The 19579-nt window shown below is 38.5% G+C and overlaps 1 protein-coding gene across 4 annotated transcripts in view; it reads left to right on the top strand.

Annotated features, from left to right (window-relative positions):
• Positions 1-19579, top strand: part of Kiaa1328 (KIAA1328 ortholog) — a 266377-nt gene that overhangs the window by 96184 nt on the left and 150614 nt on the right. For all 4 annotated transcript variants that reach the window (XM_059246831.1, XM_059246830.1, XM_059246833.1 and 1 more), the window contains one exon: positions 8546-8673. In XM_059246831.1, the coding sequence (XP_059102814.1) occupies positions 8546-8673 (128 nt within the window). The remainder of the gene's footprint in view (positions 1-8545; positions 8674-19579) is intronic.

Raw genomic sequence — 19579 nt, forward strand, 5'->3', positions numbered from 1 at the left:
TGTGTGTGTGTGTGTGTGTGTGTGTGTGTGTGTGTGTGTGTGTGAGTGACAGTGGGAGCTGGCAGATGTGTGAGGCTTGTGGTTCCGAGCACAGGTTTTGTATCTTACCAGTTTTGAATTATGTTGCATAGCTTTCCACCTGTACCTTGTGCCTATCACTGTGGTACTCAAATTATGTGCATAACACATCCAAGTTTAACACATGCACTTGAACAAATTTGTGTATTCTGAAGAAGTGTTATAACAGAGCTCATTGCATATTTTCATACCTTATTGGAGAAATAAAACTTTATTTTATTGCAATTCAGTTCCACTGACAATAGGGGGGGTAGTAGGCTCACATTTTGTGCTGTACTGACCAGTGCTTTTCTTAGCTTTGCAGCTGCACATATGGCAAATTATTATCATTTTATGGCTACAGTTATAAGTAATTTGGTAGAGAATGACAGCTAAATTATGCAGTGTTGCGTTTATTTGTTTTAATTTTGTAATCTAAATATTTTTTTAATAAGAAAACACAACCCAGAACAATTCTTAGCAGGAGAGTAACCTTTCTGTCACTTAGTGCCAGGCCACCAGTTGGGCCTTGCATTTCATTTTTGTTGATCTCTTATGAATTGTCAACATTGGGCATACAATTGTGGGATTGTCTGTATTTTAGGAAATGCCTGTTTTTAACTAAATTAGCTACTGCTACTTAATAGAAGATTTAACAGGCAGTTGAACTGACACGTAAATTTAAAACTCCTCTCTCAATTTTGAAGACCTAAGATTCCCACTTTTTACTCCAGGAAGTAGCCTGGCAATGATGCCAAAGCACCTTACTCCCCATGTGCAGTCAGGATTGCCTCCCTCTGTGTCCTTACATGAAACTGTTCATTTGAAATGTAGGTGTTCACAGTGTGCCAGTACAAGGATATTCACAATACCCATTTCTTTGAGGCTTGGTGTATTCTAAAGGGAGTAATAGTTATTAACACCTAGCCCTTGTTGGGAAGATGACTTAGAAACATCCCCCTTGGGAATGATTTACTTTGTGTCAAAACTGCGATGTTGTTTGCAATGTTTAAGTGCACGACTACTTGTATTAGAGTGCTTCTCTTAGCTGTTGCTGTGACTTCTTTAACACTGACACCTAATGATTTTGTGAGATGTTCTGAAGCTTGAAAACTTAGCCCCGCACTCTGTCAGATTTTCATATTCAGGAGCATTACACAGACTGATGGGAGAGGTCCAGGTGAGCTGCTTGATCTTTAACAGTGTTGACTGAAGTAACGTCATGCTGAAACTCTTTATTATATTCAGATGAATCGGCCATATACTTTATTTTGATCTCTATAGTGAGTTATCATTTTCTTATTGCTTTTAAGTCATTTTAAAACAATTTTGCAGTGCTTATAGTAGAGAACTAGTCATTGGGTGTTAGAAAATCAGACATTACTTTGGTTTTTCTGATGATAGAGGAAAAATTTATTTTGATAGTATCTTTAATTTTACTAGGTATGATTTTTCCTTTATTATATATAGATACTTTAACTTATTAATTAATTTGTATTCTACCATACACCACTTTGGGTTTATATCAAAGAGTAATCAAATCAGGAATTAACCATGAGATACCATTCTCCACTAAAGTGAATTTCATGTTTCTTTCCAATAAAGCGATTATTAATATTTTATGATGTGTGTTAATTGAATAATATATGATGATGCTCTAAACAGGATATGTAAACTTTTTGAACATCAATATTTTTCATTTCAAAGTAAAAGAAACATTTTGATTTGAAATTCATCAGGGAAATTGAAGGTTGAAATTGTTAGAGAATTGTCTTCTGTGCATTTTGTAACATCTATTTTGCCATGTATGTTTATATACTTACTAGATCATACTCCTACCACCATGGGACCTCATGCTGCTTTCTTGGGTAGTTAAGAAATAGGAATTTGGAGATATATATTGAGCCCGAAACGACTGGAGAGTAAAAGATCATTTTTACTTATTTAACTGAATAGCTTCTAGATTGTAGGAGAGAATTTCTGCATTTGAAGTTGTGTACATGGAAGGAAGCCAGTGAATGAGATTTAAGAAAGAACAGTGAGTAACAGAAGCATCAGGAATGGGCCAGAGCCTAGGAAAGGAGGGGAAAGGTCCTTTGAAGAAGGAGTAAGTGGCTAGCAAGTTAGATAGGAATTGAAACCAAATTGGAGCATTTTGAGATTAGACTAGAGAATACTTTTCAAGATATGGTTTAAATAGACTGACTACGAAAACATGGTGCTGGCCACGGGTTTGATTAGAAATGGGGAAGTAGAGACTAGTGATGTATGTGTGTTAATCTCTTCAGAATTTTAGTGATAATAGAGAGGAGAAGCATATTGACTATGTAAATAGGAAGCATTGTTTGAAGAGGGCTGTGTTGACAGTGCGTGTGGTTGGAGGCCAGTAGCCAGAAGTCCTGAGGTCCAACACGGGATAATCTAAAGAACGGTGTCCTGAGCTAGAAGAATAACACCGTGGACAGTGGCCTATTGATGCACTTAGTTAACACTGAGCAGGTGCCACGATGTGAGGTAACTGTATTGAGATATTCCGGGGATGACTGGATGGCTAGATGGCTCAGCTAGTTAGGGCACCTGCTACCAAGCCTGATGATCTGAGTTCAATTCCCAGGACATACATAGTGGAAATAGTGAACCAACCTCCTGCAAGTTGTTCTCTGATCTCCACCCATGCACCACACACACACATGTGTGCACGCATGCGCACACACGTGCACACACACACACACACTCACACTCACATGTGTGCACCCAGTTGTAAGTGAATAAAATATGATTTTAAAAACTTACACACACACACTCACATGTGTGCACCCAGTTATAAATGAATAAAATATGATTTAAAAAAAACTTCCAAGTACATAATAGCCATCTGCCTTCTCAATAAAATAAGGTGTACTGAAAAATAAGTTGCTTTTGTTTGTTTCTCTGGCTACAGTAGTGTATTACTCTCATAGCTTCTTGTTCCAGTTTAAGATTTGTTTTGTTGTTGTTTTCATCTCTCAGTGTTAAATTTTTACACGTTTTGTCACATATAATCTACAAAACACAAGACAAGAAGGCAACTAGCTTTGTCTGTCAGTGGTTGTGCTCTTTTTGTGTTTTATTCCTCCCTGATATTTTCAAATTCAGCCCTTTACTATTTCCTTCCTGGTTAGAGCCCTCTTCAGCCATGTAGACGAGATGACAGTGAATTCTTGTAGTGGTCCTTCATTTGAGAATTTCTTGATTTCTCCATGTCAGAAGGACAGAATTGATGAATATGCAAATCTAAATTGACAATTCTTTCAGTACCTGAAAAAAGTGTGCGCTGTCTTTTGATGTCAGTGTTTATCATTTTCCCTTTATTGGGGACTTCTGCATTGCTCTCAAGATTATCTCTCCTCTTCCTCCTCCTCCACTTCCTTTCCCCCAGCTTCTGTCCTTGGCATTCAGAATTTGACAATGATGTTTCTTGGCATGGATTTCTAGGAGTTAATTCTGTTCAGGGTGTGCTCAACTCTTGGAAAGAGGGAATGGATTTTCGTCTGTTACCTCTTTGAATGCTATTTCAGCCCCTTCCGTGTGCTCTTCTCCTGGTATTGGAGTGGCACTCGGGTGAATCTTTTGTTACGTTGCCATAGTTCCCTTAGGCTCTGTTTATTTTCTTTTTCCATCTGTTTTCTCTCTGCCGTTCAGAAGGTGTATTGTGTGTTGTATTTTCGACTTCATTAATTTCCCCATGTCTTTTATTCTATTGAGTCCATGCAGTGGGCATTTTATTTTGATTATTATGATTTTCAGTTTCAAGTTTTCAATTTGATTCTTCTGTATTTGCTGTTTCTTTTCTGAGACATTCTAATTTTTCATTTATTTGAAGTATACACATTGAAACATTTCAGGATGACCAGTTTAAAGTCCTTTGTAGCAAACAATGAAATTCTTATCTAGCATCTGGGTTATTTCAGTATTGACATATGTTGGTTTTCTTTTCTTGTTGAATTGATATTTTCTTGGCTCTTGGTCTAGCATGTGATCAGTTGTGTTCTGGACAGTTGGAGTATTGTGTTATAGTTCTATTTAAATCTTCACTTTTAGTAGACTTTTTTTATTTTTATTTTGCAGTACAATTCAGTTCTACATATCAGCCATGGATTCCCTTGTTCTCCCCCCTCCAGCCCCCCTCGCCTTCCCCCCAGCCCACCCCCCATTCCCACCTCGTCCAGGGCAAAACCTCCCCTGCGGACTGAGATCAACCTGGTAGACTCAGTCCAGGCAGGTCCAGTCCCCTCCTCCCAGGCCGAGCCAAGCGACCCTGCATAGGCCCCAGGTTTCAAACAGCCAACTCATGCAGTGAGCACAGAAAGATATCCCATGCTCATGGATAGGCAGGACTAACATAGTAAAAATGGCAATCTTACCAAAAGCAATCTACAGATTCAATGCAATCCCGGTGAGAAGAAAAAATTCCGCTTCATTGCATTGAGATTGGGGTTAAAGTTCAGGGTCCTTACTAGAACTTTTTTGGCACTTGGAAGTAAGCACCTCATTATTGCTGGGTGGGGATAGAAGCTTAGTCACCTATAGATACCATTACACACCTGATGAGGGCAGAGGCTTCCCTGGTGGCTTCCATTCTGCAGCTGAAACAGTACATTGCTCCAGTCCTACTCCTGCAAACAGGGGTACCTTATTAATGCTAAATGCAGTGAAGCTTCTTTCTTCTCATGAAGCTTCCAGTGATGATCATAATCACAGAGGAGGGGGTTAAAGTGGGGATGCAGATTCTGGCCTTTACTCCCTTTTCTGTGGAATGACCCCTGGGGAAAGAGGGTGATCGATGGGCTCCTAGAAGTCCAAAGGGGGTTCAGGTTTTTTCTATGGTATCTGGCTGAAGTAAAGCAATTCTCGGCTATTCTGCCTGGTTTCTCCTTTAATGACCAACCTTTCTTTTCACACAAAGGCTTCTCTTCACTGATCTGTATTAAGGCAGATACTCAGTACCAGATCAAGTAGTATTCCCAAATCAGGGTAGAGGCTAAGGTGGGTGATAGTAGTAGATTTTACTGGACCAGAGAGAGTATTCCAGTTCATCACAATCTCTTTTCATTTGGCAGCCTTCTAGGCCATCTTGTCTGATCGTTAGTGTCCTCATAGAGTTTTAACTGTTTCATCTGCCACCATATTCATTCTACTTGGATGCTTCATTTTACTTTTCTATGTGGGACATTTTCATGTTAAGTCTTTATCCTGTGGGAAATGATCATTTCCTGCAGCCTCTTCAGCTGATTGGTTCAGTTGTTTACATTTCAATGGGATCTTACTCAATACAGGTTGATACTGATGTAGGTCATTCAAGAGTGCTTCTTTCTTCAGTACAGTCTTGTGGTAACTGGTTGCTTTTCTCATTTCTTAAATGGTTGTTGGACATATTGAAGTATACTCATTTGTTTCATGGTTTGGTGTATACCTTTTCTCAGGTTTGATCTCTTATATCTAGTACATCCTTTTCTGATACATGACCAAGATTCAGTTAAGTAAGTCCTCCCTTCAGTGAAGAAGAATTTTACTGATATTTTCCTAAGATCTCACTCCAGGGTTAAAGTCTCATTGTGCTAGGGAGAAAGAAAATATGGGTCATCCTAAAATCTGATAAAACCAAGAAAAAGATTTTAAAAATAGAGGTAAGAGTATATATTTTTATATTCTGCTTATGAAATACAATTGGGGCTGGCTTACAGTTTCAGAGGTTCAGTCAATTATCATCATGGTAGAAGCATGGCAGTGTGCAGGAAGACATGGTACTAGAGAAAGAGCTGAGAGTTCTACATCCAGATCAGCAGGCAGCAGGAAGTGAATGTCACACTAGGCCTGGCTTGAGCATTTGAGAGCTCAAAGCCCACCCCTTCATGATGCACTTCCTCCAGCAAAGTCACACCTCCTAATAGTGCCACTCCCTATAAACCTGTGGTGGCCATTTTAATTCAAACCACCACACTGCCACATGGCATTTATTTAATGTCTATATCTTGCCTCAAATGCTGACATTAACCTGTAGTCTGTGTAATTGTGCTTGTTTTTTTTCCAGAATAAAATTTGTATTCTGTGACCAGACATTCACCTATTATAAACATTATTGCCTATGGTAGCTGCTAGAATAAAAACTTTTTATATTCATAATAACTGTCACAAACTCCTTGGGGCCACACAAATCATTTGTGTCTCTTAGAGCTTACACACACACACACAAAAAAAAAAAAAAAAAAAAAAAAAAACCCAAAAAACCAGAAATGTAAAACCATAGAAATCCAACATAGATTGACATTAGAAGCTATTAGCTTATTTAGACTACTGTTCTTGCTCCGTTATTACTGCTATTGTTTCAGACACTAAGTATTCAATAAGCTCTTGGAATTAATGTATTCTATAAGCTTAGTGACCTGGCCTTTCACTGTGAGCCAGTCCTCTCCTATAAGCGCATCTTGGGCTCCTTTTTGTTAAAGGTTAATAACCAGAATAATGAAGCAGTTGGTTATTTATGCAGTTATGATTGGCAAAAGTTATGAGAACAGGAATCTGCCCAGAAGCAATGATTAGGTTATGAAAATGTTAAGGAATATTGAAACTAGTTACAATTTTTGACATTTAAGAAATATTATTCCTACTCTTAATCATGATGATCTTGTGTAGAAGTATATGTACAGAATAATCCCATTGGACAGTAATTCTTATGCCAACAGCATACCTAAATAAGTGCTAAGAAGGAGATTCAGAAATGGTCTGAGGGAAAGGAAACCTAGGAGAAAGTAACCACATTAAGAAGTTGGGAGGTGCCTGACCTGTGAAGTTGGACCTTTCTGACCTGGTGCTTTTACCGTCAGCATTCTTCCCATGCTAGCAGCTGTGAAAAAGGTTCTCTACACCAGAAAGATGATAGATGGTGATGGTATTAGTGATGTATATTAATATGCAAAACAATACAAAAGTTCAAAGTATAATCCCTTTATGCTTAATAGAGTTAGGAACCCAGTGTATAAAATAGGCACTAATCATTAAGATGCTGTTTACATAAAATCCGACATTTTCAAGTGTACAATTGAATGCCATCAAACATTTCCCAGAGTATCGACACTGCCATCATCTCACTCCAAAACCTTTTCCCAAACCTGCACCCGTCTCCCCAGTTTCTCTCCACCAGTCTGTAGCAACCACCAATCTACTTCCTTGTCTGAATGGACTTGGCCTATTCTTGACTTCTCATAAAAATAAATGCTTATGATACATATTCTTTGTGTCGGTATTCTTTTTCATGACATAATATTTTCAAGATTTGTAGCACATAGAAATTCCTCATTTATTTTATGGCCAAAAGATGTTCCATTTTATAGATGCAGCTCTGTTGGTAAGTTGATGGACATTAATGCTCTTGTTGCTTCTAAACTACTATGAGCTGCTCAGAAGATGCCATGTATGAGTTTTTGTTTAGGCTTTTTAATTTTTTTTCTTGGATAATGAGATATATGGGGTTATGTAGTAAATTTACCTTTAAAAATACTACTAAATTTTCTTCCAGAGTAGAAGTACATTCACATGCCTGTTAGATAGACTGGAAGTTTCCACTGGAGCATATCCTTGTTAGATTTGCCATCATGAATCATTGATTGAGGCTGACCTACTGGATATAACGTCCTTTCTCCTTGTGTGTTTGATTTACCTTTCCCTGATAGCCAGTGTGCTTAGCATCTTTTACTCTTGGTCATCTATGTATTTCCTTTTGGAAATTGCTTCAGAACCTTTGCCAGTTTTTAAAATTAGATTAATATTATTTATGTTGCATTATATGGGCTGTTTATATATTCTGAATATCAATCCTTTATTATATATGATTTCAGAGTATTTCATTTTAATGTTTTTTTTTTATTTTTTAATCCAAGGTCACAAAGATGCGCTTGTGAGAGTTTTATAATTTTAACTCTTAAATTTAAATCATTGTTTTCTTGTCTTTTTAATTATCTTTTCTTTCCTTTTCCTTTTCCTTTTTCCTTTTCCTTCCCTTCCCTTCCCTTCCCTTCCCTTCCCTTCCCTTCCCTTCCCTTCCCTTCCCTTCCCTTCCTTCCCCTTCCCCTTTCCTCTTTTCTTTCCTTCAGTGTCTGGCTGTGTTGCCCAGTCCATCCTTGAACTCATGATTCTCAACAGTATGCCTCAACCTCCTGAGTGCTGGAATTGCAGGCATATACTCTATGCCCTGCTTCGTTTTTCTTGTTTACATAATGTAATAGGAGTTGCTTTGCATAGCTCTGCAAAGAACTAAGAGAAATGTCTCTTCACTTGGATGGTCAGTGCTACTTTCTTTATTAAAATTATTGCTTCATGATTGGACACGTACTGTTTCTATCAGATGACTCCATTCTCACTGCCTCTGACCAAATATTGTATTTCTATCTTTGTTTTGTTTATTGGAATCTGTCTGTGAACCAGTTTTTTTCTCCTTAATTTACAATCTCACCTCTTCAGCTGCAGTATAGAGAATGTCAAGAACTGCTAAGTCTCTACCAGAAGTACCTATCAGAGCAGCAAGAGAAGCTCACCATGTCACTCTCAGAACTTGGTGCCGCTAGAGTGCAGGAAAAGCAGGTAAGCGACCTCTTCTGACCTGGAAGGCTCCTTTTCCTTTTATGTTGGAAATTCGTGATATGCATGCTGTCTTAAAATATACAAATATCTCATGACTTCCCTGTCTATGGCCTTCCTCTCCTCTTCCTCTCCCGTTCTAGGAGTCTAGTCATCAGAAACAGAAACTTGAAGTAGGAAGTGACTCCTGGGGAGACCTTTGATGGGATAAGAGAGTGTACTGATCCTTTACTTAACGAAGAGCGATGGCTGTTTGGTGTCCTTTTAGAAAATGTTAATATCCCTTTTCTGTTTTTAGTTCTTAGAATATACGTGTTTATAGGAAACTACATAACATCAAGTGATGAGTATTCAGAACCTTGACTTTTATGATGTACAAGCAGGTACCAAAGCCAAACTTCTGGCTTCTAACACTGATACTTGATGTCCTTCTTCTGTCCATATGAGTTTAAATCTTCAAATGGCTGAAAATAATCTTTATATGTTAAGATAGAAAGGACTGTGTCATATAAAATCATGAAAATACAGATAATGTGTTAACTACCATTTCCCAAGTAGTGTCAAAAGCTCAAAGATCAAACATGAGGATTTCTTGCAAACTTCCTAAAGAGCATTCCTGTTCAGATTGGAGACAATTGCCTTAGATGTGTTAAGAGTTTTGGCTAATGGAATCTTAGTTTTGAACCTACAATTTACATATATGGGAAAATGAAAACAAACAAAAAACCATGTTATGTGCTTTACCTGAGTTGTTTAACAGAGACCATTTTTAGTCATACATTTTTTAAGAAATATTCAAATTATTAATGCCTTGCTGATGTTCTAGATAGAAATAGTATCTCTTGCTCTGTTTTCAGGAAGCTAGATTGTACAGTGGCCACAGAGGAATATGGCAGCTTATATTATTTCTATTCATGTCTTCACCAATCTAAAAGGAGGTTGACAGCTCTGTAGGTGCCTCTAGGCCAGAGAGCTTGTGAAGGTCAGTTTCAGGTTCACCCTCACATTTCTGCTCATGCCCTTGGCATGACATACCTAAGTGAGACAGCACAAAAGCCAAGGCAACTTATTTAGAAGGGACTGTGGCAGGGAGACAGGGGAGCCTTCATTTAACAATATTAGTAGAGTCTTACAGCCTCAGGAACAGAGACTAAGAGTCAACCATGATCACCCAAGTAAAAGGAAAGAAGAAGAAAAAACCAGCAGCAGGGAGGAAAAGAAAGTTGACAGCTGATAGGGAAACTCTAAGAATATCTGGAGGAGGCCCAGCCTGAAAATAGGACCAGGAAAACTTTCTTAGTTGTTGGTAGTTTTTATTTAAGCTAAGTGTGAACAATCATAGTTAATACTGCCATGCTTTACCTAAACTTTAAGCAGTGTAAGCCCCTATATTTGAATACATCTCTAGCTCAGAGGGAGAGAGCGACAGAGAGATGGAGAGATCTTGTTTTTCACTTAATCTAGAGAGCTTTCTGAAATATATATTTCATTTTAAATCGTGTGTGTGTGTGTGTGTGTGTGTGTGTGTGCGCGCGCACGCGTGCACATATCTGAGGTGTCATATCCCTGGAGCTGGAGGTATAGATCATTGTGAGCAGTTCCATGTGGTGTTGGGAATTGCACTAAGTCCTCTGTAAGAGCAGCAGGTGCTCTTGACTGCTGAGCCATCTCTCCAGGTTAAACCATGTTTCCCTCAAGTACTTGATGATCAAGTTCTAAATGTCCTCATAAACAGTGAAAATGAGTTTTCTTTTTCTCTTTAAGGAAGAATGAGGGTCACTTCCTTTGTTGTCTGGTTTATTCTTTGTGACAGGCTTTTCTGAGCTGAGCACTGGGAAGCCCCCTCTTTTCTTTCTTGCTGGGACCTGAGTAAATCCATTCAAGTTTACACCTCAGAGGAAGAGCATCATACTGTCCTGTCTCCTCTTTCCCCCTTACCTCATTATGAAGTCTAGTGTATTCTGTTATGTATTCACAACTAGCCTGGGTCCATCTTTGCAGAGCACTGTTTTATTATTGTAATTCTTGTTTATTCATCCACCTCTTTCACACAGTGTTTTGAAGTCAGGCATGCTGTTTGTTACATTGGTGGTATTATACTCTCAGAGTCTGGTATAAGAATCAGAAATGTAGCTAGAAGTTTCTCTGGTCCTGCCTAGGCCCTGCAGTACCATGGCCTGTTTATAAAATAATGACACAGAGGCTTAATATTATTTAAAACTGCTTGGCTGCTGGGTGGTGGTGGCACATACCTTTAATCTCAGCACTCAGGAGGCAGAGGCAAGTGGATCTCTGTGAGATCGAGGCCTGCCTGGGCTACAGAGTGAGTTCCAGAAAGGCACAAAGCTACACAGAGAAACCCTGTCTGCAAAAACAAAAACAAAAACAAAAACAAACTGCTTGACTATTAGCTCAGGCTTACCATCAACTAGCTCTTACATTTAAACTAACCCATTTCTGTTAATCTATATGTCACCACGTTTTCTGTGGCTTTACCTGTGTGCCATTACATGCTCTCCATGGACAGCTGGCTGGCATCTCCTGACTCAGCCTTTCTCTTCCTCAGAATTTTCCTTGTCTGCTTATTCCACCTGTACTTCCTTCCTGGCTACTGGCTAATCAGCATTTTATTAAACCAGTGTACAAAAGCATTATCCCACAGCATTTCCCCTTTTCTGTTTAATTAAAAAGGAAAGTTTTAATTTTAACATAGTAAAACTATATATAGCAAAACAATTATCAAGCAAGAATTATAGTTATCATATCTAGTCTATTTGTATTTGGCAAAATTAAAGAAGATATTTTATCTGTCCTATATTTATGAGTCTAAAGTTTCATATCTAATTTATCTTTTATCATAACCAAGGGAAATTATAACTATGTAGTCTTTAACTACATCAAAGACCTCAGAAGGATACAATATTACCTAAGTAAACAGAAAGAGCATTGTAAGCATTTTCCAAAAATCTAAAATGACAGAGACAGCTGCCTGCCTAGACAGTCATCCAAAGTTCCTGTGTAATGTTGGGGCATCCATCTTCAGCCCACAGGCCTAGAGTCTCTCAGTTGCTTCTCTCTGAGCAGTTTTAACTAATATAAGCCTCTGTGTGTTTACTTGGTTCTGAGCAGCTGTGGTGCTGTGGGACACAGGAAAACTTCTGGCTACATAGAAAGATCTCAAATAAATAACCTAATGATGCACTTCAGGGCTATAGAATCGTAAAAAGCCAGACAAATGCAGCAGATGGCAAGAAATAATAAATATTAGGGAAAAATAATGAGATAGAGAATAAAATTACAATACATAAGACTCCAAAAGCTGGTAATTTGAAATATAAAGATGACTGACAAACCTCTAGCCAAATTAACCAAAGGAGAGAAAATACCAAAACAACAAAATTAGAGATAAAATGTAAATTGTTACAGCAGACCCTAATCAAATCCAGAGGAACATAAAGGAATACTTGGGAGGCTTATATTTCAATAAGTTGTTAAATATAGAAGAAATTGATCAATTCCTAGCTATATGTGGCCTAATGAAATTAAATCATGATGCTATCAACTTTTAAATCCTATAACCAGCTTTGTTAGAAGTGGTAATTAAACATCTCTCCACAAAGAAAAGCATAAGACAGATCCAGTGCTGAGTTCTACCAAACTCTTAAGAATGATCTGCTTGCCGGGCGGTGGTGGCGCACGCCTTTAATCCCAGCACTCGGGAGGCAGAGCCAGGTGGATCTCTGTGAGTTCAAGGCCAGCCTGGACTACCAAGTGAGTTCCAGGAAAGGCGCAAAGCTACACAGTGAAACCCTGTCTCGAAAAACCAAAAAAAAAAAAAAAAAAGAATGATCTGCTAACAATACTTCTCAAAATGTTTCACAAAGAAGAAAGGGAAGGAATGCTCAAGAATTCATTCTTCAAAACCATTACTTCTCTGATACCAAAACATGCTGGTGATAGAACAAAGAAAGAAAACTTTAGGTTAATTCCCTTGATGAATATAGATGGAAAAATTCTGAATACAATACTTAGATACCAAGTTTAAGAGGGCATTAAGGCCGGGCAGTGGTGGCGCACGCCTTTAATCCCAGCACTCGGGAGGCAGAGCCAGGCGGATCTCTGTGAGTTCGAGGCCAGCCTGGGCTACCAAGTGAGTTCCAGGAGAGGCGCAAAGCTACACAGAGAAACCCTGTCTCGAAAAACCAAAAAAAAAAAAAAAAAGAGGGCATTAAGAAGATTATCTATCACAGCCAAGTTGGTTTCATCTCAGGGATGCAAAGTTAATTCAACATATACAGATCAGTACATTTAATATGTTACATAGGTATATGTCAGAAATCACATGATCCTCTGATTAGCTGCAGAAAAAGCATTTGACAAAGTTCAGTGTGCGTTTATGATTAAAATCCTGAGGAAACTAGGAATACAAGGGACATATTACAGTATAACAGTGATTATATACAGCAAACATGTAAGCCAAAATAATTATAGTAAGTGAAAAGAAAACTGATAACATTTTGTTGGAGCCCATGTAGGTTTTCTTGGTGGCTTTATCCAGTAGATCTGCATAAAGAGGATGATTGGACCATGGGCCTGAGTATCAGGTGTTTGGAAGGGTCTATGTTTGGCTGTACCTAGCAAGGGGGAGGTCTTTTGCTCCTCCCCTTGGCATTGTGATAAAGTTCAGGGCCAGTAGATTAGGATCCAGGCCCTCCTGAGGCTATCCTCTATGTCTGTCCTTCATCATCTTAGATATCTCTTTCTAGCTAATTCTTCTCACTTCTCCCTACCTAAGAGTACCCTGGGTTGGAAAAGTGGCGGCTGGTCTGTTACAACATTTCGTCTCAAATCTGGCAAGAGACAGGAGTGCTCACTCTCTCCTAACATGCTGAGACTCTTTTGTAAAATGACATATAGTGCTCTTGAGTCTTCTCCAGAACATCCAGACAAGAGAAAGAAAAAAAGCACACACCTAATTTCTGGCATAAAAAATATCAGAAGCACACACTGGAAAAGATTATTCAACTAATGGTGCTAGGAAAACTGAATCCATATTTCACTGGATTCAGCACACATGGGGGTAGGGGACTGTGGTGGTATTGTGTTCCCCAAAATATTATATACCCTAATAAACTTATCTGGGGTCAGAGAACAGAAAAGCCACTAGATACTTAGACTAGAAAATGGTGGCACTCACACCTTTAATCCTAGCATTCCAGAGGCCTAAATCCCTCTGGATCTCTGTGAGTTCAAGGCTATGTTGGAAACAGCCAGGCATGGTGACACGCCTTTAATCCCAGGGAGTGAGCTTTTAATCCCAGGGAGTGATGGTAGATATATAAGGTGTGAGGACCAGGAACTAGAAGCATTTGGCTGGATAAGCATTTGGCTGGGTAAGCATTTGGCTGGTTAAGCTTTTAGGTTTGGAGCAGCACAGTTCAGCTGAGAGCCATTCGGATATGAGGACAAAGAGGCTTCCAGTCTGAGGAAACAAGATCAGCTGAGAAGTTGGCCAGGTGAGGTTAGCTGTAGCTTGTTCTGTCTCTCTGATCTTCCAGTGTTCACACCAATACCTGGCTTAGGTTTTATTTTATTAATAAGACCTTCTAAGATTCCTGCTACAGGGGACAAAGAGAAACACTTTAAGATATAGGCATAGGCAAGAACTTTCTGAAAAGAACCCCAAGAACACAGGAAATAACCCCCGGAATTGGGAAGTGGAATATATGAAATTTAAAAGCTTCTTCCCCACTGCAAAGGAAACTACTAAACAAAGTGAAGAGATAGCCCACAGTATGCGGAAAAAAATCTTTGCCACCTATTCTTCGAAGAGATGGGTACTATTTCCAGTATATATAGAACAATTAAAGTATGGTTCCTAATGAAGGCCTTTGCTCTCTGTTTTATTGCGCACAGAAAACATCACTAGGAGAAGGAATGAGGGATAATTTACAGAAATCTTTCACAGATTTTTTTTACTAGGGATTAAATCACTGATCCCCAACTGACCCAAAGAATAAGCAAATAAACACAATCAAGCAATATCTGGGGGAAAAAATCAAATTTCCAATCAACAAATGAGCTAATGGCCCCAACAGATACTTCTCAAAAGAAGAAACAAATGGCTGATAAACATTTTTAAAACGTGTTCAATGTTTTTAGTTATCAGGAAAGTGTGGGTAAAAAAATCTATGTAGAGATCCTACCTTATCCCAGTCAGAATGGCTGTCATACTGGCAAGGATATGGGGAAGGAGGGACCCTTACTAATTCTTGGTGGAAATGTAAACTGGTGCAGCCATTGTAGAAATCAGTATACATGGTTCTCATAACAACAAAACAAACAAAAATGAGTAAAAACTAAACCACCTTGTGATCCCGCTCCACCACTCCTAAGTACTTCCAAAAGACTGGAAGTCCTCCCACAGAGATGATTGTGCATCTGTACGTATTGCTACATCATGCAGGGTCATTAGCAAATGGAAGTAGCACAGATGTTTGTCAGCATTAGATCAAGGGAAAGGAAATGTGGTACATACATACAATGGCATTTTATTCAGTTATGAAGAAAAATGATGTTATGACTTTTGTAGGAAAATAGATATAGTGAGAGATTGCTGTGTTCATAGTGCCCTAGACTCAGAAATACTGCATGCTTTTTCACACTTCATCTCTGAAATACACATATATGTGTGTATATTTGTGAAAGGTTACTAGGTCAAGAAACTAGAAAGACAATAATGAAAGAGAAAGACTCTTAAAGGAGAGTGGGGGCAGGGCAAATAGGATACATATATCAGGGTTGAAGAGATGGCTCAGCAAGTGCCGCTCTTACAGAGGACCTGAGTTGGGTTCCCAGTGTCCACATCAGGGGGCTCACAGCCACCCATAATCCTATTCCAGGAAGATCCAATGTGTCTGGCCTTTACTGGCACCCACACTCACATGAACACTCACTACACCACACACACACACACACACACACACACACACGAACACAACCTCTGACATGAACACATACACACTCAGATATGCACAATATTTAAAGGTAAAGTAATTCTTTAAAGGGAACACATGTGCTATGAAAGAAAGGAGGGCTACTTGGGGGAGGGAAGTGGAGTTTGCAGAGGGGGAATGGGCAAGGACAATAGAGAGGGGGTTGATGAAAACAAAATATACATGAAAATTCCATAGTAAAACCCACTGGTTCATCTACTAATTTAAAGAAAGCTATTTAAGTACAATCTAAAGTGATAGGTGAAGTAGACCCTATTCCAAAATTAAAAGCTGTTATAAGGACCCAGAGATAAAATCACAACTAAGAAAAATTTAATGGCTTTGGTATACTGAGGCAAACACTGGATCTCATCTAATCAATAAATATATAACTATTGCTGAAAAAAAGGTCTGAACATGTTACTTTTGGAAGTAAAACTAAAGGGAGCAAAGCCAACTCTAGAGAGGTGGGTGTAAATAACCCAAGGGTGGGATGGGATGCAAAGGACACAGATGCTTTGTTTTCAATTAATATTTTATTTTTTACTATAATTATTTCTGAATCAGTGTTTAGATACAACTTTTCCAATAGAAATATATTTTAAAACATTAATCCTGTGATTTATGCTAGAAGGAAGAAAGTTATGGCAAACTCAGGACTACTGAAGTCAGCTGGTCATCTAGGATACACATAAATATTTTATTAATCAGTTTGTGAATCCTCTATAAAAAAATGGAGCTGGGAAATGGCTCAGACAGTAGCTTGCTTAGTAGGCATACACAAGATCATAAGTTCAATTCCCAGCACTTCAAAAACAGGGTGTGGTGGTGTACACCTGTCATCCTAGCACTAGAGAGCTTGAGGCAAGAAGATCAGAGGTTCAAGGTCTTACTAGATTACATGGAGAGTTTCAGGCTAGCCTGGGCTAAGTAAGACCCTCTCCTCCCTCCAAGAGAAATTTTTTAAAAAAATATTACCCTATAGTAGTTCAGTGGAAGTGACCCTTCTTAATTTGAGTTATGTAGTCTTGTCTTTTCTTGTGAGAAAGTACCTAAAAAAATAAAGCTCACAAAAACTTTATTTGGATTTAGTTTGAGAGTACAGTCCATCATGACAGGGAGGTGGGTGGGGTGGCAGGAACATGAGCTGAATCCTGGTGCTCAACTCACTTTCTCCCTTTTACTGAGTCCAGGAAACCAGCCGGAGGAATGGTGTACTCTTCCTCCATTCCTCCCACCCCAATGCAATCTAGAAACTCCTTCAGGGAAATGTCCAGAGGTTTGTTTCTGTGGTTACTCTAAATCTCAGAAAATTTACAAACATTAACCATCACAAGTTATTAAACTTGTGTGTGTGTGTGTGTGTGTGTGTGTATATATATATATATATACCTTCATCTGTTTGACAGACTGATTAATGGAGTAAATCTCAGACTGCTACTCTAATGTACATAGACCTGGGATTCTTTGAGGTAATCCAAAGGGAGAGCTCACAATGGGCTATTGTCAGAACTTAATTATGCTGGAAATTTCTTTGTTATTTGAAATATAATGTCTAAAAGTAAAAACAATTTTGAGATCATCATCTTTGGTGACAAAAAGATTTATAACATACATAACAAGGGGCTGTATTTGCAGTGGATGTCTGCATGTACAGGTTTCTGTTTAAACAAATTTGTATTAATTCTTTGAGAATTTCTTACAATGTATTTTTCTCTTTAATATACTAATTTATTTCCTTGGGATATGTACCAAAAGAAATTGTCAAATATTGTAATAACTAGAAGCATTTTTCCTGATTATGACTCCTTGGACTACTTAGAACCTTTTTGTGCTTCCGTATGAATATTAGGATGGCTTTTCATTCTCTACTTCCCGTGACTCCTACCAGATCCACCTACACCCTATCTCAACTTAGCCTGAAGTCCACAAAAATCAGAAAAGTAAAAAGCAACCATTGCTAGCATAGGGGGATTAGAGAGCAATAAAGAGGGGAATAGAATTTTACAAGTGATCTGATAGAGAAAATAGGAAACTCAGGGGCTCTATAATTAGGGAAGAGGGAGATAAATACAGAGGGAGGCTGGTAAAACAATGTAAGGATATCTGAAAAAGCCATAAGGAATCATACTATCTACCTGAAAATACCTATAATACATGAAAGTCAGTGTATCAATATACCTAGGTAGTTTAAATGAGATTTTTCCCTCTGGGCTGACAGTTCTCCTCCAAGAGCCAGACATCATCTAACAAAAACCCGACACCAGGCATGAGAAGCCCTCTTGTGAGTTGTTGGTCAGGACTGTCCAAGAAACTTTTAAAAACCTGTTAAATAAAAAGTCACCTCCTTATAAAACCTACTCTGAAAGAAAGTTTCAAATAGCTCTTCCCCTTTCAGCCTGCTCTCTCCCTTCATTTCTTGTTATATCCAGCGATTTCTTCTCTGAGCTGATACCATCCAGCCTGTTTCTCTGTTAAGATCCTGCATTGTTCACACTCAGTCAGGATAGTTCATCACTTACAAGCCAACACTAGATGCCTTATATCTTCTCTCTTCCATTTTTATTCAGGTTTTAAAAAATCTTTGCTTTTTCCTATTGTTTTCCAACTATGTCTTTACTACAAAATTCACAAACTTTATCAAAGCTCTGATTTCATTTTTACAGTTCTCAAAACGCCTTTTTAATGGCAATTACTCATTATAAAGTAAAGCAAGTGCTCTGAAAATTGGGTGCATGATGAAACTGCCTTTCTGTATTTTCACTCAACACTCCAGCAGGGTAACTATTCTTTGTACTTTGTCAGAAGCCTGGATCAGTAAATACTTGAGATAAATTCACCTTTGTGTTGCTGTGGGGAGATAGCTCAGTCTATCAAGTGCTTGCCACCCAAGCATGAAGATCTAGGACTTCAGGAGCCTGGGAAAAACCTGGGTATGATAGCATGTGCTTATATTTCTGATGCTGAGGAGGTGGAGACAGGAGACTCTCTGAGGCCATCTCAAAATAAGGTGGCATCCCATGAGGAATAATACTTATTTATCTCTGATTTATACATAGGTACATATAAAAATAGAGACACCCCACACACACATACACAGGTACACAACACACACACTCACACTGTATATTTTCTTTTCTTCCTTTCTTTTTGGAGGGTATAAGAAAGTTCACTTTTTGATAATGGTGTGAAATTAGCTTTGTAGTGTTCTGGGTCCCTGTAGAACCTCAGTTAAATAGCTTCTGCAGAGCACAGGAGAACTTACTGTGTTTAGGAGAGGTGGTCCTAGTGACAGGCATTGTTCATTGGTACTTCTTACTGCCGTTTGCTGTCAACAGCTTTCATTCTAAAGAAGCCGTTAGTCTATATTGTTGCCACTTCTTAGTAAGTGGTAAAATAGCTTTTGTTAGGTTAGACAACTGGTCCAATGTTGCATTTATATTAAGCACACTTTTCAAAATTTATGTCTGATTCTAAAACCTATTCTTTTTCACTTTTTACTTCTTAGACTCCTACTTATTTTCATAATGGTAGCAATAACAATGACAGCTTGTGCTTACACAGCATTTCTTCTGTACCAAATACTGTTTTAGCTCTATGTACATTGCCATGTTTAATTCTCACCTTACTTTATACAATAGGCACCATTACTACCCTTTTCTGTGGAGGTCAACGCAATGAAGTAACTTGCTCAGGGTCAAGTACTTACAGCTGTAATGAGTGGGACCAGGACTCTAATGGAACTGCAGGGTTGTTTCTGGAGCAGATGGGAATGTTTTTATTTGTCTTAGCTGTTTGCTGTGTTTGTTGGAAAGGCTTTGAACTCAACAAACAGTAAACAACTGTCTGGGTTCTTTTTCTTGAAGCTCTGGGGTGATATTGAAGCACTAAACATCCTGTGATCCCTTAGTTTT

The sequence above is a fragment of the Peromyscus eremicus genome, chromosome 19 (genome assembly GCF_949786415.1).
Source record: "Peromyscus eremicus chromosome 19, PerEre_H2_v1, whole genome shotgun sequence".
NCBI classification, from domain to species: domain Eukaryota; kingdom Metazoa; phylum Chordata; class Mammalia; order Rodentia; family Cricetidae; genus Peromyscus; species Peromyscus eremicus.